Genomic DNA, 22,417 nt, shown 5'->3' on the forward strand with positions numbered 1-22,417 from the left:
AATTTGCAATGGACTATCTTTAAAACAAAACAAAGAAAGCATAAAATAATCCCCATATTTCAGAAGACATGATAATCTGAATTTTAAAAATGTGCCACTGAAAACAGTCAATCATTTTACCAATGCCAATTCACTATGTCATCTCAGAGTCACTGACTGCAAAGATTCTGAAAGAACTGTCACTGGTTTAATTCTTGTAACAACGTAGGTATAACTGCCATTTGCAGAAAGTTTGGTAAGGTTGCAAAAAAGTCTACATTTGTTTAATACAATACTTAAAAATATTTGTGTTTACACATACATGTATTGCTAGTATTCTTTTTTAATTGCATTTTATACAAATACACACAAAATAATGAAAAAGCACATGGAACAAGGCTATACACACATTTCTTTTGGCGTTAGTGCCATCTTAAGCAATTCTCAGTCTCCCGCCTACCCAATTATTCATTCCCATCACTGCACCACTCCCTCAGATAATGCTTATAATGTTCAGATATGTTGATAGAGCTTTATGGGGTGAATCAAACAAGCAACTGATCCATATTAAAATATTATTAATTTTCTGGTTGAATTATTTTTTTTCATAACACATTCACTGAACCATCTCATGGGGTGACCAAACAATTATTTAATTGTTTTTCCAGCTGAACTGAGAGGATGGGCTTTTAGTAATAAGAAGTCGCTGGAAAGAAGAGATGCTTAAGTCAGCATTTCAGCCAAAAGAATCATACACAGAACTGCATTCTGACACAACAGCTCTCTAGCAGTGCTCTTCAGAGATGGAGATCAATGCATATACATTTTGAAAAGGAAGCAGTAAAGACTCTCTCAAGCACTTGCAGAATGCAAACACGGGAAAAAAAATAGCATTTGTCCAAGCTGAGGTCAGAGATACAAAATACAATTAAGAGCAGCATTTGGACATTTGTACAAAAACATAAGGCTAATTTTTCACCATTAAAGTAAGCTCAAATTTGCCCAATAACAGGGATATAATAAATATATTTATAGTTAAAAATATAGTCCAAGATAGCTGTGCTATAGTTACAACTACTATCAATATGCATATTGCAAATTGCTAAAAATATATTAATATAAAATGTAATGTGCATATGAGTTTTCCAAGGCTGGTGTATTTTTTCAGGAAAAAATTTAGCAAGGTTACCCTTACAACAAAATCTGTTATGATTTATAATTTGCGTTAAAAGTGATACACCAAAACCACACACTATTAAAAAAAAACTAAGGGAATGTCCAGTTAAAGGAATCATTTGTAATGTCATAACAGTATAATATACCCAAATATCTGAACGTAAGTCTCAAAAGAACTTACTGTATTTCTAATATCATGAAAATGCAATATACATTTCAAATTTATTCCTTCTTATGTTTTCCTAAACAAATGCTACCCTAGTACAGACAGATACTTAAAGTGCACTATTTATGTGCATAATATTAAAACAGACAAGTTATATTATGAACTCCAAAGACATTTTGAGCTAAATGTCTCTCTCCCTGCATCCTTGTTATTCATTCTAGTTAAGTAACTGAAAGAGAAGTAACTGTAGCAAAAGAAATATCCAGTATGAAATTTTCAGAAAAGCATTATGACCACATTTTCGGTATCAATTACAGTCCACATGCTTTGCAATGACATCATTATCTTAACATTAATAACAGATCCAATATGTTTCCAACCCATTTTACCATATTTTCTTCACGAGGCAATATAAGGTCTTAACAGAACAAGATGCAAAACATTCAAGCTCTAAAAATACCTTAAGTGTTCTTACTTTACAAATTTTAAATGTTTTTAGAAAGCTTTCTAAAGAAATAACAGATTTGCCATGAAATGTCTAAAATGCTAGCAGAGACAAGGGTACACAGAGAAAAGAATCTTTTTAAAGTGTAGGCTTATTTTCAAACTAAAACATTAAAAGCAAAAAGCCATGGATTTCTATTTAAAGAGAAATTAAAATTTTAATTGAAATGTACAAACATGCGAAATATTAGTTATGACAAAATATGCCAATTTGATAACGGTCTTTAAAAAAAGGCAGAACAAAAATATAAAAACCCTGCATGAACAAGATTGCAAAGAAATCTGTCAAAACATTACAAAAAAACAGAAACTTCAAATGATTGTTCAAAAATTAGAAATCCTCAATACAAGAAAAAAGGGCTACAAAGAAGTCACAATGTTTTGGAACATACCCGCCTTCTACAGAACCTATGAGGCGATCCTCCCTTAGCAATGGATAACACAAAAAATAAAAAGAGAATCATCCACTTACTCAAAACAGTAGTTATTCACTTATATTTCACAGATGTAGCTGATTTTGTTTTCAAAAATACATGTAGCTCTAAGTAAGTAGTTCAGATAGAGAGAAATTCTAATTAAATTAAAATTTCCAAAGGGCAACACATCCAAATTTCTTCCTTCAAGGGACTTCACTAATAACAACATTTTGACAACAACAGTATATTTTATTTATTTTTATATAAATATATATCAAGGAAACATTCCAAAATTAACAGCACTGTTTTTACTGTGCATCTATCCACTGTAGACTGACAAAATAAAAATAGATGGTGTTTCTTAATCTCGCAGAGGTTCTTCTAAAAATCTGTAACCCTTTAAAGCCCTTTTATTGTTTCAGAATCTTTTTTTTTTTTTTTTTTTTTTTTTTTTTTTTTAAGAGTCATACATAGACTACATGCACACAGTTTCATGTAACAGAATCCAGGCTGAATTATGCTACCAATTTTATTTTTTCAAAACTAAAAGTTTTCTCAACTATAAATGGAATTTTCACCTTGTTTAAAGCTACTGCAATATTTCTCAGTTCTAGTTCTATAAAATTTAATTAAATACAAGCTGGTAAAGTATTAAACTGACACGTGCATCAGTAATTTACAAAGACTAAATAACAGTAATTTTTGCTACAACTGTTTCTTACACTACCAGCTATAATCATTGGAGTGCTGTGAACATTACACTTATTTGCTCCACTCTTTTCTCAACGCTTTAGTAATGTAATAAACTTCAGTATCATTTGTATATAAAAAAGGCTATTAAATGTTCAACATATGCAGACGCAAAAGCCAGACATAGAAGTTATGCCTATTTTTCAAATAGGCTAACAAGAAACATTTACCTTACTAAAAACTAAATTTTCACTTTAGTAAATCAGAAATATAAGTATAAAATACTTCATGTATGCCTTACCCTTTGTTCCAGAGCTGACTGAGTCTGTTGTCTTAAAAGAGTTTTAAATGGCCCCCCTTCTTTTCCAGCACTCCCACTGCCCATTCCTGAAGAGTATCAGTACAAATAACATCCAAAGAAACATATGTTATAATCTGTATCAAACTTGGATTTAAAGATACACAAAATCACGATTGAAAACACAGTCAAACTATCAAAAAAAATTTAGGTTTTGTAATGAAAGTCCTGAGCATCACAGTTTAAGGTTTTTTTTGTTTGTTTTTTTTTGTTTTTTTTTTTTAAACACAACTAGCAGTGCTGTTAAGCTTTATGGATTTGGGCAAAAAAAATCCTGATCCAAGATCTTTTTTGTGCTGCCAATGTGAAGTAAAAAACTTCAATACAAAGCATTAGAAACTTGGTCTTGCAACTCTTACTTATAACATATAGCTTGATTTATTTTTTTTTGCCACTATTGGGAATTTTTGTCTATGATTTCAATAAATAAAGATCCACCTTCTCTGTTTTTCCACAGGAAGTTCCTGCACAATCAGAGTTTCAGCCCTTATGAAAAAGTATTGCAAGTCACCATTAGATTCCACACTGCTGAACAATCTCTCTTATCCAGATTCTTCTACAGTTAGGTACATCTTTCTACCTACATTATCAGTTAAAAAAAAAAAAAAAAAAACCTATCTTTTCAAGAGTTTCATAGCCACTAAATCCTCTTCCTAATCACTGGGAGAAGGCTGTACACATAATTTCAGTAGAAGCTTTATACTGCATGATTGGGACTAAACATAAAATTGCAAAAGTAACGTACATCTTTTGATTTGAAAAGTAAACTCAAAAAAAATTTTTTTTTTCCTTTAACATCCATGCAATGAAATATTCACTCATCTGTTCCATTCAGATCAGCTAAGGACTACTGCTAAGCATTTAAAACTGCCACATTTATTTCATTACTATATTTTCACACATACAACCTGCAGGGTATCTGTAAATAAAAACAAGAAATGAACTCTGATTTAGAGTAATATGGGTAATATGGGGGGATTTTTATCCCATCTCTGATCTTACTACCCTATTCCCAGTACTTCCACCAGTTGTCTTCTCCCTTTCTTTCACAACTTTTACTCCTTCCCCCAATATGGAAGCTTCTCTAAAGAGCTGGGAAGTTTATCAGATACACAGTCATATTTGCTACAGAAGGATCTGTTATCAGGGAGCTATACTTTTAAGGGGGTGTGGCGAGATGCAGGTTATATGTATGACAATACGGTATTTCTCTATGGTTACAAATAACAAAAATAAAAAATAAAAAAAACACATACCAAGATTGTGTTTTTCCTAAAATAAACACAATGCTGGCGAATCAGAATTTCTGGAAAGCATTTCATGCCTAAAAACATACTATCATTGGCATTTCTTGTATCTAAAGCCATCGGTGCTAATTTGACAAAGCAAAAACAAACACTTAAGTTATCTAGGAAAGCACTAAGAAAAGCAAAGAACAAAGAACCAAAGAAGTGTCAGGAGCAAGATGTAATACAGACACACCACAATGCAAACAGTTATAAATGAAAACAAGATTTTTTCCAAAAACTATAACTAATTTCATATAACAGTTCCTTGCTAGTTTCCTTTCTCTTCTGATTAAGCATCTAGTAAACATGAGTGAGATTTTATATGTAAACAGGAATTTATTTGTTTGTTTTTAACCAAACACAGGGAAAACTGGAAATAATACTGGACTTTATGTATGTTAATTAATTCCTAACATTTTCAAAAATGACTAACTATCATTACCATATATAAATATATATATATAAATATTGTAATTGTTATCAAATATTTTTAGCTGTTCTTGGATAAGGAAACAAAAAATTAGCATCTGGATAGTCCCATTAGACAAGATTAAATTAGTTTCTATTATTTGGTATTGATTCTAAATATCATTTTCGGGACTATATAACATTAAATACAGACAAGCATGGCATAAATACTGGATGTGAAAAACTCAAAAAAACCCCAAAACAATTAAAACAGTTTCTACAGAAAAAGAAAAGTAGTAGTATCAACTATTTAATTTAAACTTATGAAAATAATGCATGTCAGTGAAATGGAAAAGGAGGCAGTACAAATACAAAGTTTGTATGGACTCAGTTTGAAACACATTAAAGAGCAGAGTTGCTAGCCATCTGATGGCCAGATTTCAATAATTATGAATGAATTAATGAGCAAGTGCTTGTTCCATGCAAAATACAGGAACAAACTGAAGGGAATGGGGGGGGGGGAGGAGTTATTTTAGTCCAATTACCAATATGAAAGGAAATTTTGATATGGAAGCAAGAAAGTTCAGTAGGATAAACTACATATTTGTTTCAAATCCTGTAAGACAAGAAGTTCAGAAGCTGTTAAAAGCCTCTGGAGCACAGGTAAGAGGTGGTATGAATAGTCATGTAGCCAGCAGTTTTCAGAGGTTAATTTACCAAAAAAAAAAGGGGGGGGGGTTATAGAAGGCTGTGTGCTAAATGCCCCCTCATCAAATAACAACAACATTTTCTTAAAAGTCCATTTAAAAGGCCATAATACATTGATCCTACCAGAAGCAGCCAGAAGCAGCTCTTCAGTGAAAGAAACACTTTTCCTCAGAACAACTGGGCTGACATGGCTAGAATGTAGCAGGTTAAGGCTAGACCCCAAGAGGAGGAGACAGGACTTTTTAAGATGTGGGGAATCACAAGAGAGTGTAGGGGAGCTGGGAAACAGGAAAATCCTAGGTCCCTGGGGGGAAGGTGCTGTGAAGGAAAGTAACAGAGACAAAAAGATGTAGATTCAGAAGATGACTAAAGAAACGGAAGAAATCAAAATGAAGCAAATACAAAAAAAAAAAAAAAAAATTATCCAAATGAACCAACACTTACTGCTAAATCATTTCTCAGCATAGAAAGAAATGGAATGACAATACAGTTCCACAATGTGAGTGAGAAGCATGTTATCACAAATCATGAAGCAGCTGTTTTGAAATTTATTAGTTTTATTAAAAAGTCATGGTAAGCTAACATGTATTTTAGATTTGATACAAAATTTTAAAATAAATACTATGGAATAAAAGCTAAGTAACATATTCTTCTCACACACTTAACCTGATTGTTTTCCTTAATTAGATGTAAAAAGTTCTCTTTTCTGGAAAATAAGTCATGAATTTAAGTTATGCTTTTTAGAGTCTTGCATCTTGTAAATTATAAATTCACATATAAAAAAAAAAAAGGAGTTCCCATCTCAATTTCCTCCACACATATACTACTTCACGTATTACCTTGTTAAAATATGTAATGCTTTTTTTTTTTTGGTCAGTCTAGTATTTCTGTTAGTTTGCAGTGGCATAAAATATATCAATATTCACAGAAGAAATCTAACTCCAAACCAAAACAAGCTTTCTCAGCACAGAAAAATTTCCCCTCAAATTTAGACCAGATGTAGACCAGAATGGATAATGCAATCACAACTGAATTTTATAAAAGAAACTAAGGTAATATTCTCCTGATTTGGAACTACTGAAGACAAAATGCTTAAGAAGATCCAAATTTCAGTCTCTTCTATTCAGTTACTCATATTATGAAATTGTGGTATCTGTGCTCTTTTTCCAGCTTAGTCTCCATCTCATAAGCATGTAAATATAATAGCTATCTGACAAGAAATGAGGAGGAATATTGCATACTGAAAAAAAAATTAATTTAAAAAAAAAATCAGAAAATATTTGACTTTTCACATCACCTGAGTAACAGATTATCTCAAATTTGATAATGTTTTGTGTGTTACATCAGAAGTTTGATATACTTTCTTTAAACTAACATAACCAACTTTCACACGGAGATATTCCAACTTAGAAACAGTCTTTAGGACAGGACTTCAGGACCTTTAGATTTAGAGATGACCATTTACATTGCATTTAAATACTTTACAGAGCAGGATCCTTACCATGAAAATCTGGTCAAATGAAAGAAACACATTTTCAAGTACTCAGTAAAACAAACATATGAATTAATGGTATAAGCATCCAGTTTTAATTTTACATCCTTAAAACTCATGACCACCACAGGTTTTCCGCAAAACTGTCATCAATTACACAAAAGGGAAAAAAAAGTTGGTTTTGTTTTTTGGTTTTTCTTGTTTGTTTGTTTTAAGAGGATAGAGAAGATGTTACTGAGAAAGACAGCTTCCTAACTGGGAACATTTGTCAATGAAATGTTGAAGAATAACAACCTGGGTAAACTATAACTGCATTCAAATGCAACATTTAACTTCTCTGCTTGGAAAAATTCTTGAAAGAGGTGCTATCAGGTAAAGTTATCAGGATCAAATTTAATATACTTTAAAATTGTCATGAATAGATGGAGACAAGAATGTTCTGAGCTTCATATACCACAATTTAAAATACCATTTAAGAAGTAAGCCAATTTTTACAAACAATATTGCAACATATTTTGCCCTAGAGTGGAAAAACTCAAGGTACTGAGTATATAACAGAAAATAAACAGAATACAACTCTGAGTTGTGCTGACATTATCACTGACACGATTCAAACCATAAATTAAAAATCTAAAGGAGGGGAGAAGGAAAAAAAAATAAGTTAAAAAAATTATGATAAACCAATGGATAAAGAAAAACGCTTTCAGAAGATGTTCTGAGTATAATTTAAGTTACTTTCAAAATGTATACTGTGTACTTAAAGCCATTCCGTATACTAAGAAAATTAAACAGACAGCAGACGATACATTTCTAATATCACATTTGCAAAAAGGAGTTAAAAAAAAAAATCACAGAGATATGTATATAAAGATACACTTATAGTATAATAAATTAGGCTTGAAGGTTACATAGTAAGATCCCTCTCTCTCTCTTAACATATTATGGTGAGAAATAAATTCCCATAGTTTGTAATATGAAGTGGAGGAAATAAGAAAGAGACAATTGCTTAGGACTCCCTTAATACTTTGAGATGTCGTATTTCAGCTTGGATACAGTTGTGTTACGAATGTCATTTAATGCTATCCATAATAGTGGACATATAGACAAGTCATAAGTTATCAGCCTAAAGAAAGTCTTTAAAGCTCTAGTTGTGCTATCTGAAGTCTCCAATTTCCACATCACTGATAACTTAAATGCCAAAAAGCAAAAGGGGGTCAAATGAAAATATAAAGAGAGAAACACAAATTAACCAAAAAGTGGGTGGAAGCGCCTTACCAGTTTTGGGTGTCAAACTCAAATCTGTGTCAGAAGAAGAGGACTGTCGACTGTAGGACTTGGAAGGTGAAAAGGAATAGGTTTGGTTTTTCAGAGGGGTGGAGGGTCCTGATGAATGAGTATTGGGATTGGGATCTTCATTGAAGGGAATCCTGCCAGAAGAAGGTGGAAACATATTCAGTAATCCTGTGCCAAAGGACCTGGCTGACAGCAGCATGATCCAAACACCAGGATGGGATTGGGGCAGGGCCAGCAGCTATTCCTTAAGTGCAAGACTGGGGATGAGGCCATAGGCAAAGAAATGCTGTTTACCCATTCAGCATTCTATTGCTAAATGCTGTAAATCTACAATGAAACAATTAAGCCAAATGGAAGGCATGAGATGTGACCAAAAAATTATATATATGCAAAAGAAAAATTAAAAACACTTTATGGCTTAAAAATCCGATCAAATGCACAATGCTTTGAGTTAGTTTAATAAAGAAAATAATGATCTCAAATTATATTTGTGTTTATACATATTCATACATTTATGTATATACACACATATTTTTTTAAAAAGTTTCCTTATCCTATAGCATCAGCAGCATGCCACAGCTAAAAACAGCAAAGAAGAAACCCTTTTTGGGAACAACTATATTGACAGAGTTTACTTATGCACAGAATGACTTACCTGCTCTCCAGAACTATCTCTTCCACAAGTGGCACATACTCTTCCTATAACCATTTTAAAACTTAAGTACCATATCTGAATTAAGATTAAAAACAATTATGAACTCCAATCAAAACACTTCCCTCAGTAGCTGTAGAAATAACTAATGTTACCCAGATTTACCAACTTTTTTTGTTTTGTTTTTTTAATGTGCTACTTACTAAAAGAAAAAAAGAGAAGAGTGTGGCTTTGTGGAAGAGACTCTGAGGATACACTCATTTCCAAGAAACTATTGCCTTTGTTTCAGCAGCTGAACACAGTAGTTCTTCACTGACAATAGAAGGAGTCTCCATGAGAAAATGAAGGAGAAAAGATGGGTGGTACCTGCCTACACTGCCTGCCTGCCTGCACTTTGCGACCACTGTGCCTGTGGCCTGCCTCTCCCCAGCTCTTGAGTCTGAGCAGTCTCGTACCAGTGTAGATGAGAGTGGGAACAGACACAGAGAAGTTCTGAGTAAGTCGTGAGCCAGTAGCAGTGTGAATTGGGCTGTTGTGAGTCGAGCGGCATCCATGGCTTGGCGGATGAACCAGCGGAGACCTGAGAGAATTTGCAGCCAAGGTGGAAGAAAAGAAAACAATACATACAACAGGTTGCAAAGTTATGTTATAAATGATCTCAGGGAGGTTTAGCTAGAGGAGATATCTTATTTTAAGCAGACACTAAGAACTAACTCCTAGCATGCAAGAGTCCAGAGGGGGGGAGGGGAGAGGGGACAGAGCGCACGAGGGGACAGAGCGCACGAGGGGACAGAGCGCACGAGGGGACAGAGCGAGACCGAGACCGAGACAGAGGGGGGGGGGGGGGACCGAGACGGAGAGAGGGGGCGGAGACAGAGACAGGGGGGGAGGGGGCGGAGACAGAGACAGGGGGGGAGGGGGCGGAGACAGAGACAGGGGGGGAGGGGGCGGAGACAGAGACAGGGGGGAGGGGGCGGAGACAGAGACAGGGGGGGAGGGGGCGGAGACAGAGACAGGGGGGGAGGGGGCGGAGACAGAGACGGGGGGGGAGGGGGCGGAGACAGAGACGGGGGGGAGGGGGCGGAGACAGAGACAGGGGGGAGGGGGCGGAGACAGAGACAGGGGGGAGGGGGCGGAGACAGAGACGGGGGGGAGGGGGCGGAGACAGAGACAGGGGGGGAGGGGGCGGAGACAGAGACAGGGGGGGAGGGGGCGAGACAGAGACGGGGGGGAGGGGGCGAGACAGAGACGGGGGGGAGGGGGCGAGACAGAGACGGGGGGGAGGGGGGAGACAGAGACAGGGGGGGAGGGGGGAGACAGAGACAGGGGGGGAGGGGGGAGACAGAGACAGGGGGGGAGGGGGGGAGACAGAGGGGGGGAGGGGGGGAGACAGAGGGGGGGAGGGGGGGAGCCGGGGGGGGGAGGGGGGAGCCGGGGGGGGAGGGGGGGAGCCGGGGGGGGGGAGGGGGGGAGAGCGAGCGGGGGAGGGGGGGAGAGCGAGCGGGGGAGGGGGGGAGAGCGAGCGGGGGAGGGGGGGAGAGCGAGCGGGGGAGGGGGGGAGAGCGAGCGGGGGAGGGGGGGAGAGCGAGCGGGGGAGGGGGACAGACAGAGAGACAAACAGAGAGAGAGAGAGCTCTTTGGCAACAGGGCATCAAGTCAGTAAAGCCAATAATAAGTGTTAGCTGACTTTGCTGGCTTTGAGATACATTCTCACTTTTTGGACAGAAGGATAATGATTCTATCTATATTCACCACCAAGCTACTGAACATGGATAATTTGGGTGGTGGAGAGAAATTTCCACATTCTGCTCCAGAGTGAACGCTACTGATTTAGGAATACTTTAAGTTGGTGGTTACCAGGTCCACTTCATACTTTATTCCTACTGTGATTTTAATGCTGCATTGTGTCCAGAAGCTCTTTTGATGGTAGACTTTTAGAATCAAGACAAATTAAGCAAACATATGATTTGAAATAGAAACCAGTAATTTTGAGAAGTCAGAGCATACTGCTTCCTGCTCTACAAAAATGTTTTATTACCTTCATGATACAACAGTTTAAGTTAATAAAGTTGACTAATCAAAATAATACCTCTGGAAACATTACACAAGAAGTATGCTTTTTGGTTCTGTTTTATCCTTCTGGAAATTGGCTATCTCTATCAAACAGAAAATAAATAATTTGTCCAAGCAACGATGTAGTAACCATTTAGAGACTGAAAGCATTTGACTGTTTATTTCTGTACACATTAAAAATATGTATTCAAACTGTGTTTGGTGCTGCTGTAAGAGAACATGAAATTGTACTTCTCATCATGCAAAGTTTTCCGTGCAAGCATATTCTAGTCCTATTTGTGTTATTTTGCAATGGTAAAAAGCAAAGCACACAAGAAAAGTTGAGAATACTTCAGAGTCATTCTCTAAACCACTGAACTGTCTGAATTTAAATGTAAATTTATCTTTTCTTAAATGCTCAGCATTAGCAGTCAAATGTGACAATATCAAAACTGGAAAGTCTTGTACAGAAGGTATTTCATAAGAAGTCCTCACAAACAAAAATGCTTATCATACAAACACAGAGTCAAGGCAGAACTAGTTATTAGCTAGGAAACTGGTGGATCACAACCCAGTAATGTGCAATACCTCTGCTGTATAAACAGAAGAAAGTTACACTGTCATGTTAAGTTTTACCATTGCAGCTTCTTAAGAAATAACATAAGTAATCCAGCTTAAAACATTTCAAAGTTGTGGAATATAAACTGAGTTGCGGACAAATAAAACTGCAAACGAAAAACAAATTCGGGGGGGGGGGGGAATCACACTGGTTATGTAAAACCAAATGAGTATGAAAAGAAGAGAGATGAAACTTGTTCCCCTACAAACTATTAATTCATACTTACTCCTTCATTTCTTTGGATGGGGAGTTACATGCAGGTAGGAATGCTGATGTGTTACTTAATTTATCCAAGGTACAGGCTGTTCCTATGGCTCGTACTACTAGTCCAGACTCTCCTTCCAAATCAAAACACTGCAAATAACCAACAACAGCATTTCCTCTCATTTCAAGTACCTTCAAGCCAATCTTCCTTTGCAGTTCACCTATAAAACAGAAGGTAAAGAGCTCATAACTGTAGTAAACTACTTTCACTGTATCATTTTGTGGACTTTCTCCTCTCTGTTTTTGGAATTACAGAGTCAATAAAACTGCTAATAGATCCAATTTTACATAATTATGCCAAGTTGTTGGTCACAACCTCTGCTTCCTATTACATTATGTGATGTTGCCTTAGTTGCATAGCTTTTTGTTTTCAAATCTGTTTTAATTGCAACAATATATTTTTTTCAGAAATGTTCTTTCTGCTTTTAGTTTCATTAGTTTTTTTCCTTTTCCTACTATTTAAAGGAAGAGAAAGAGATGGTCAAGATGTATGTTGGAACACAGAAGTTTCTAAATACTCCTTTATATAGTTCAGACCAATGGGGAAAGGCATATATCATTTTTTCATTTAAAAAACTCTTAAAACTTAAGCATATTTCAGCCTAAACCCATGCTTTTAATTCTTTTACCATATTAAGCAACATGAATGGAAAACTCATACATGAGCAAAATGACACCCAACACCTGTCTACTATTTTTCCATTTCTCTATTAACTGCACACACGAGACTGCAAAATTAACTATAAGAAAGACAATGGCCTGCCACAGATGCTTACTTAGCAGAATGTTCTAACTTTTTTTTTTTTTTTTGAAGTTCATTGATCCATGCAGCTAGATAGCCTTGATATATTAGGTGCAAAATAAAAAATAAAAATAAAAAAATTCTTTTTTGATAAAAATGAAGGATTTCCAAAATCCGCTTTAGCAAACTGAAAAAGCTTCGCTACCACAGAGGATAGCCTAACAGTGCCAATGTCAATGATGTTAAGATATCAAGTGGAATGAAACAATCATTGCTGCATTCTAAAAGCTTGCTTTTATCCTTACCAGAACAGGGGTCCTATTGCAAGATACTTAACTACAGGCTGAAATTCTGCATGTACTGGTCTTTGAAAATGTCCAAGGTGGTAGAATATGAAAGTTTCTAGTTGAGTGAAAGGAGCTGAAAATTGCTACATATTTCATTTAAGCCAAGGTCATAACCAAATTCTTTTTAAGTATACAATACATAATATGACAGAGAGATCTATAAAGTAGCCTGTGAACATGTTGTAAATCATATATCTCAGCACAGAAATTATGGAACAATGCTCTTTCTCAGAATCCATAGCAATGGAAGACTGGCTCCCCACTTCCCCAGTCATTCTCAGAAAGTTGCAGATTTCTTCAGAAGAAGCCACCAGTAACAATGATTGCAATGTGAAGCATTACACAGTATGAAACAGTACAATGAGGTTTTTTGGGTTTTTTTTTTAATCACTACCATGACTAAAACCATTATTAATTAAAAAAACTAGCAGAACATTTTCCATGTGTGCTATTTTATTCATTTTCACCATTTACACAAGAGATATGCAAATGTTAATCCTATAAACTAACATAGCAGAGGAGCTATATCAGCAACTTACTAAAAGCTAGCTCGCATCATTTATGACTATTGATTTTTCATGTTTTTTCCCCAAAATGTGCTGTCTTCCTCCCAGTGGAGATACCTAACACCAAGTAACATCTCCATGCTCTCTTTTACATTACCTCACTTACTAAAGATGTCCGTACATGTCCACAAAGCCCAACTTACTTTTGCTTTTAGTAATCTTCCTTAAAACATAAACAACATCTACAAGAAACCGGACAACATCAAGAGCTCATTAGAGAGCTGAAAACACTGCCTATCATTCTAATGGCTATCATTTCATCATTTCCTTGTATTCCTTACATGATCAATATTGTCCACCTCTATCAACTGGTTGTTTCTCGCCTTAGTCTGTAAGTCCTCTAGTGTAGGGGCCTTTTGTTCTGCTCTACTGGCACCTGAAACATTGGGATCTTCATTCACGACTAGTGTTTATAAACATTACGGCAATACAAAGAAATCTGTGAAGATTTTTGATACCAACTGCAATTCTAATAACCGGTCTCCTCAGGAATTACAGATCTGTCCTACAGAATCAATGCAAGCATACAGATGTATGCTTGAGAAACAACGAACCAATCTCGACTCTGAAAAGATGGGATGAGTAAATTCTATTAGATTGAATCTGAGATGGTGCTTACATATGTTTGGTCACATATTCAAAGCAGTGCAAAGGATGGTGGAGTTGTTTATGTTGTTAGTTATTAGGAGCAAAATTCTAGTAATACACCTCAGATGGGTTAAAAAGAACATCTTTAGAAGAGCTCCACAGGCTTCCTTGACCTTGCTAAAAATAACCAACAGATTCAGTAAGCAGCAGCATGGCCTCACCAAGGCAAAAAAAGAATCAGCAATACTGACCATCAGTTAGGACAAAGAATCTTCAGAAACAGAATACAATGTGAACTGAAAAAATAAACATAGTTAATACCAAAATTCATATACAATCTCATCATAAATAATTTATTAAAAAGATAGATATTTTAAATTAGCAGCAATTACAACTACAGCCTACATGTTTAATACCTGACATTAGTGAAATGAGTCTTTGTCTAGCCTCATTTGATGCCCGTGGTGTACGAATTCGGTCTATCCACTGGTATTCTGGGTCTTCATTAACTACAAGTTCTTCCACAAATCCATGAATTATTACTGCTCTGTAACACTTGGGAATAGATGTAGCTGTTTAAAAAAAAAAAAAAAAAAAAAAGTAAGGATGTAAAGTATAAGTCAAAGAGCCAAGAATTCAAAGAAAATTTTAAAATTACACCTAAAAAGTGATGTGACTGATTCCAGAAAGTAATCCATACAGTTTTCTTTCTATCAGAATCCAGACATACCCAAGCAGTTTTGTTCTGGGAGACCCCTGAACACTGATAACTGTCCAGTGTATCACTTACAGCTCCGTTTCAACACATACCATTATGAAACCTTTTCACTTGTGCCTCTTGAACAGAATACATATAGAAAGTAACTTAATGCGCATACACATCATGCACTGAAGTGCAACTCCAGAAAGAAAAGAAAAAATAAATCAATTACCTAAATTTTGTGAGATATAAAGAGCAGAAATTAAATTAATCAAAAACAAACAAACAAACAAAAACCTTATATATATTTGCCATAGGCTTCAATGTAATCTGCCCCGGGGCCTACGCAGCGGGCTGGTGAGAGGAGAGAAACTGACAGAACAGGAAAGGAAGAAAAGAAGAAAAAAGCAAAAGCTTCCTGTTCAAATAAACTTTTTTCCTCTACTTACTGCAAAAAAATTTGACTCCACAGGATGACTGCCTAAATCTGTTCAAATCATTGAAGAGATCTACTTTCACCACCACATTGATCTCCCCACGTATACCTATAAATAAATAAAAAAAAACCACAAAAAATGAGAAGCTGTACCAGAAATCAATACAAAACTAACTCTTAATTATTCCCTATTAACTAATGCACTTTCTATTACCAATGACTTATTTTTTCTCCACAGAATGTATATTCCTGCCAGAACAGCCTGTTTCAATTTGCAGTTCACGTATCAATTCTAGCCCAGGCCAGAGGAGCGGGAAGACACTTCCTTGCCTTTCAGGTCTACTGCAGGGATACCCTCTCATAAGAGGAAATGAGAGGAAGCTTCTAGTCCTGCCAACGGCCTCCAAGGCAAGAGCAGCCTTTGAGCCAAAAGCCCTGCATGCAACGTTCCTCAAATACCTGCTGCCCCAAATAGGATTTTAGAGGAAGGATGGGATCGGGAAAAGAGAAGCCATCAGCCTCCTGCAATAGTAGTGGCCTCTGCTCCAGTAAGCAAGTATTCCTTCTGCTCTCTTGCCCTGCATCATCAATACAGCAAGGGTATAAAATCTAAGGACTTGGACACTGTCCCAAGATATCCTAAGCACAAAAGGGCTGAGGTACTAATTGACAAGGCACCTTAAACTGGAGTCCTGTCCACAACACAAAGCTTTAACCAACATCAAAAAGTTTTTACATTTTTCTCCCTCAAATAGTTTTGAGATCACAGTAAAGCTGCTCTCTGAAGTTCACTCTAATGAACAAATTTAAGGTTCTTTTGAGTACCACAGAGCAGGCACAGTAAATGTTTATAAAATACTCTTTCCATGAGAAGAAATACATAAAGTAAGGTACAACAGACTTTTCAGATAAAGCTTAATTTTTTGACCATAATTAAATCTTGTTAGTAAAGAAATATTTCTTCAAAATACAGCCAGTCCTCTTCGAGTTTATTATGTTTCTATCCTGAGCTCTCTCCTTTTTCCCCCACCCAGTAACAAGAAACATTTCATGTTACATTATTATAGATTCTGACATATTGAGGACTAAGCTTCTTGATGAGTCTGATCTCTAGTGACTTCAGCGGCCTTTACCACCTAAACATCCAATACTCGATAGCAAAAAAGTGAACAAAAGTATTTGTTTCGTAGATTGTCTCTGATGTTATTGCAATAAAGTCACCTAGATCTATCTTCCAAACTGTCAGTAGAAAGAAGCATTCATTTACTATAATAGGAACTACATCAGGTTCATGTATTTTCACAAACAACCATGGTAAAGTGCAAAAAGCCTTTTTCTTTTTCAAAATAAAAATTTATAAGCATTGTGCAGATTTTTTAACGAAGTGTCAGTTTCTGTCTGGCAAGAATCAAGGTAATTAGAATCTACTGATATGAACATGGAAATATAAGAATTCTTCTATTTAAATAGAAGAGAAACTGTGAAATGCAAGCATACCTAGAAAAACACACAGAAATTTAATTTCTCTCTGATACAGAAGTTGTACATATTCTAAGACAATACAGTGTTCATCTAGATTAACTTTAAAAGAAAATGTATGCTATGAAAAAAAGTATATGATAGGAAAATGTGGATAGAATAAAAGTAAAAAAAATACATGCAGCACTTCTCAAAAAAAGTTGTCAATATAACTGTTATAACAGATTCAAAATATTTTTCTATTTATGATGATCATACAGTAAATACCATTAATGCTCTCCCAACAATAATTTCTAATTAGCTTTTAATATAGTTAAATCATTGAGTTTACATTGGATAAGAAACTAGGGTGTTAATTACAGCCAAACAGATGTTCTGTAATAAGGTACTCAAGAAGTTAACTTGCTGTGAACTGACCTTGACCCTCTGGGATGAAAGCTCAGCTTCATTAAAATCAGAAGTATCACTAACTTCACCTTCTCATACCTTCAAAATATTTTGAAGAATTCTATCTAGGACTGTGAGTATTTTCTTAAGGGAAAAGGAGTGTCATGCTGTACTTTATATTGAAGATTTGTCACATCCTATCCCTCCATCTCAAGTGAAGCTTGTCTAGCATACCACAAGGGCACACCCCAAGTGACTTCAGCAAGAGTATATTCTTTAAGTAAACACACAGTAATTGGAAAAATATGTTTTTGGTTTTTTTTACCTGAATTTTGCAATAATTTTAAATACTACATGAAGACTTTTTCCATTTGTCACAAGTTCTATGAAAAGCATTCTGCAAAGCATTATTCTAAACTACTGAATTCTCATGCCAGAAATTTTAGACATCGTTCCTATATAATTGCTATTAAAATAGAAAAGAAAAATTATCCTAAAAGTATAACTTGTGACTGATTTTTAAATTGCACTCTTACTAAAAATCTAATATGGAAAAAAGCACCAAAAAGGTAGCATTCTACCTACCAAGGCTATATTATTACAAATTTCTGAAGACAGTTTAAAGAAACGAACATTTTAAGAAGTAGATTACATCTCAAACAACATTGTTTTACTTTTAAATTAGCAAGCCTTACCATGGATGGTATCATATATGGGAAACCATCCCGATATAACTGTGGCTGCTTCACTATAAAGCAAAGGATCAATATCTATGTACACTTTGCCAATGGCATCATTAGCACTGTACGTATCATGATCAAGAACTGTGATCTGGAGAGGTTCGTCTTGTAGTTCTTCATCATCTACCTAGAAACAAATGTTGACATGGAATTTGAATATAAAAAAGAAAACACAAGGAAACACTGCTGAAAAACAAATGCAAGAAGATATGAGTTAGTTATCTACAGTAACAAGACACAGATAAATCTGTAATTTTTATTTCCTGTATCTAAACAATGCATTCACTGATTTTGATTTTACCCTTCACAGAGTGATAAGAGCCTGGAACCAGAAGTTATCACCGGGAGAAAAACAGAAAAGCAAGATTATAGTGATTACACATTTTAAAATTCCATGTGATTTCTCTTTTAGGCACACTCTCTACATTGTCTATCCATCCCAAAGACATTTAATACAACCCATCACAAAAAATAAAAAATAAAATAAATAAATAATTTCATACATGCACTTTCCTAAATAAATGCAATTATCCATCTTCAGATACTTCAACTATATTTTTAGAAGAACATACAACTTTTTGTGCTGAAATTCACAAACCAAGAATCAGGTTTGCCAAACGTAATGGGATAACTCATGTAAGCGTCTGCAGAATTTTAACATGTAGTCTTGCAAACTGATCAAAATGAACACACGCACACACTTACGATGTCTTAAGCAGTTACTGTTTTTCCACTCTTTGAAATGTGGAATTCTGATTTTTTTTTTTCAATGTTGCTGTTTGGCTCTTTTCTTTCCCAAATCCATTTTTCCATGCAAAAAGATAGAATTTTGAGACTTCTGTTATTGTCAAACAAACTCTTTCTGTATGAACAGAGTCAACCCTCCACACATATCAGCTAATTCTTCCCCCCTCCCAAAAAGAAGAAGCCAGGAATTGAAAGATAAAAATGAAAAGTAAGTGAACTTTCATATCACAGTACTATTCTCTTAATGAGGCATTCCATGTTGATTAACAATCTGCCTCACTTTACTATTTTATACATTGTCTAAAATATTTTTAACATTACCAGCTATTATCACTCACTACATGTACATATATTACAAACATGTTTATACTGTCATATTATCTTAGACCACTATACAAGATAACTCAGTACTATACATTCAAATGTTTTAAAAATTCACTCCAAATACCATTGCACAGTCTTTTTCTTAACCTTTTTATTTTGGCACTAATGTAATAACAAAAAACAAACAAACAAAAAAATCAATATGTAAATACTTGTTCAGGGCAGAATGTCAAAGGGCAGCTATGATACTGCTATATTCAGTTCATTAAAATTAACCAATCAGCTTCTGGAAAGGAACAAGCAATTACAGGAAAATGCCAAGCACCCTCATTATTACGCAGCAAAAGGGAAAAGAAGGTGTCGATAAATGCTGTCCTAAATCTTTGTGGTTTTTTTTTTTTTTAAACAAAATTTCCCTGTTTTCCTTTGTTAAATACATTACTGTTCTAACTAAATATTCCAACCATATTCCAAAAACCAACTAACTTTCCTTACGCAAAATTACTCCTTTAAAAAAGCAAACATACCATACTTATATCAGAGGGCCTAATGGATAATGTTTTTTCCCCATTTTTACCTCTACCTTTTCTAGTATTACCCAGTATTCTGTTTGAGTTGGATCCAATCTGGCAAGTTTTTATCTATACAAACAGTCATAAAAAAAGCCAATGAGACACCTCTAGCAATCAAAGCCTAACTTTAGGCAAGTTTCCTGAAAAGGTTTCATGCATATTTAAACAATAACAGCCTCACTTTTCAAAACTCACATTTTCTCCTTGAAACAAAGTTAATTCACTAAGGGCATCTAAACCAGAGTGTCCCTATAATTACAGGTGATCATGTAAAGAATACTTACTTCAAATTTAAACCATTCAGAATTCCACTGAGGATTGAGTGATTTGGGATACACATCTGTCTTAAATGTCGTATTTCCAAATTTTACCTAAAAATACAAGCATTCAATTATAAAACATTAATAAATAAATTTAGAAAACTGAGTTACCCATATTAAATCTGTATGTGCAAATAATTCAAATATATATTTCAATAATATCAAGGAATCCTTTTCTTCTCAGTGAGAGTGGCTTTCTGAATCAACTCGTAACTGTTTCTATATATCATCAAAACTTCTAAAAAATTTTTTCTCTCCAACTACTTTTAAATTTGTTTTTTTTCACTTTATAGTTAAAACTATGGCTTTTTTCAGCTACTGACAGTCCCTTGGTATGCTCTCTTTGCTGTTGCTTGCTTTAGTTTTAGAAATATTTTAAGCAAAAGAATCCCTGACTATACTTGACTATTGATAGTTTAAGTGCAATAGCTGTGTCCCTAGGATTTCTAAATCGGCTTTACTGACAAGTTATAAAACAAATTCAGAACTAAAATGGCAACATTACTAAATAGATTTCTTAAAATATACTGTGTCCACAGACTCACACTACACAATAACCGAAGCTGCAGTCTTGATACACTGGATGCATATCGCTAAATTCACAGCAGCAAAGAAAGCACCTTTTTAATTTCCATCCCCTTTTTATCATATAGAAAATTCCAAAAAGCAGATAGACAAAGAAGCCAGAAGGAATATATATGTACTTTTTAATAAAGAGGCCACACACTGAAAATTAAGTATTCTACATACTTCTATTGATTAATGCAGATTCAACTTCAGAATATTCTATTTCAGGAACTTGGTCGCCATAGGAGTCTATTTCAAGACCACTACAATTGTTTAAAAAAAGGTGAAACACAGTTTCTGGGATGTTCCATATTCCAAGGAACCATGCTGTATAAATGAAAGAGCCTTTATTTCATTGTAGCTTTCATTCCAAACCACTTTTGCACACCAGTAGCTCTGTGAATCTTATCTCTCAAAATAACTAGTACTTCAACTCATACCAAAATGAACAAATACCCGACGGTAGGTTTTTGAGTTCATTTGAGATTCTTAAGAATATAATGAGTAGGCTAATTTTAAAGAAATGCTGCACTTATGATTTCTACCCCTAAAATCAGACAGTTGTGGATTTTGAAGACAGCTTTCTTTTTAAGTTTAAATAGATTTTGGAGATTAAATTTAGGCTTAGCTTTTGAAAACTATCTAGCATTTTTTTAATATTTTTATTCAAAAAGTATAAAATAAACATTTCAGATGTTTTAGTTATACGATGATTATTTTGCATAGGCACAAAGCCAAAATGTAGAGATTCTGTACATGCTTATGTACATCCAGTTAATTCAAGAAGCCTGAAGTGTCGAAAAACTGGGTCATAAGTTCACACTGAGCACAACCAACTAACAAAAACCTGAGGCCTTCAATATGACTCAATGAACAGTAATCCTTTTGGAAAATAAAGTATCTTCTAAGTAATCTTTGAAGTTAAAAGCCAGGGTGGTACAAAAACACAGGATTTAGGAAAGAATTAGCTAGCTATCGAAAAGTGTATGCAGCCTCTATGTGGATAAAGAAAGCTAACAGCACAGCTACTTAGAATTTGTACCACTATACAAAGCAGTATAATAAAGGGATACTGATGCTAGTTTTAACTGAGCTACCTCATATACCAGGAGCAGCCAACATGCAGTAGCCCAGAGCTCCACCTAGACTAATTTTGCATGTTATCTAGCAGAGTAAATTAGTTCCCTTGGAGCCCTAGGCAGCTACAACTAAACTTCTCCAGCAGTTTAGCCAGTCCATTAAAGATAGTACAGGTAATCATGCACTACACTGCAGCCTGCTATTCAAATTTAGAAGCACAGTTGCAGAGAATAATTTGCGCCAAACCATACATTTTTCTGCTGGCAAAATCCAAATTATGCATAACCTGAGCCAAGCAAGAGCTCCAAATTCTTTCCTTCCCTTTTTAATTCTAGATTTATATTAAAATATCTAATGTAGAAATTAAAGGTTAGTAACCAACCAGTACATTAACATTACAAAATATTTTCACTGGAAAAAAAAAATTAAAAGCAGAAGTAAAGTTTTTCAGTAACCATACACACATAAATAAAACCACAATTTCAAGATCAGTTTATTTTGACATAAACCTCACCTGCTGCCTCACCTACTCCCCATGTGGAAAGGGTGGTCCCCACCCTTTGAATATTTTTGCAAGTAGTGGTCCTAAAAGCAAGGCCCCATCTATGTATTTCTTCTGCCTTATTTGTGCCAAAACATTCATGAAGCTGCACAGTAAACCAGATAAGCAAATTGATCCTGGTGAAAAATAACTTTTTTTTTTTTTGGGGGGGGGGGGGGGGGAGACTAAGTTAGTGTTTAACCAGATGAATTTCC

General features: G+C 35.2%; 1 protein-coding gene across 5 annotated transcripts in view; it reads right to left on the bottom strand.

Moving 5' to 3' along the window:
- The window catches only part of C2CD5 (C2 calcium dependent domain containing 5), a 78,312-nt gene that overhangs the window by 53,670 nt on the left and 2,225 nt on the right, over nucleotides 1-22,417 (bottom strand). For 3 of the 5 annotated variants that reach the window (XM_067306086.1, XM_067306101.1, XM_067306095.1), the window contains exons 3-10: nucleotides 19,979-20,065; nucleotides 18,007-18,178; nucleotides 15,459-15,554; nucleotides 14,726-14,881; nucleotides 12,029-12,227; nucleotides 8,462-8,613; nucleotides 5,818-6,012; nucleotides 3,233-3,318 (exon numbers count right to left, since the gene is read on the bottom strand). In XM_067306086.1, coding sequence (XP_067162187.1) covers nucleotides 3,233-3,318; nucleotides 5,818-6,012; nucleotides 8,462-8,613; nucleotides 12,029-12,227; nucleotides 14,726-14,881; nucleotides 15,459-15,554; nucleotides 18,007-18,178; nucleotides 19,979-20,065 — 1,143 coding nt within the window. The remainder of the gene's footprint in view (nucleotides 1-3,232; nucleotides 3,319-5,817; nucleotides 6,013-8,461; nucleotides 8,614-12,028; nucleotides 12,228-14,725; nucleotides 14,882-15,458; nucleotides 15,555-18,006; nucleotides 18,179-19,978; nucleotides 20,066-22,417) is intronic. The other 2 variants (XM_067306116.1, XM_067306111.1) reach the window with 1 other exon arrangement.

The sequence above is a fragment of the Apteryx mantelli genome, chromosome 1 (genome assembly GCF_036417845.1).
Source record: "Apteryx mantelli isolate bAptMan1 chromosome 1, bAptMan1.hap1, whole genome shotgun sequence".
NCBI lineage: Eukaryota > Metazoa > Chordata > Aves > Apterygiformes > Apterygidae > Apteryx > Apteryx mantelli.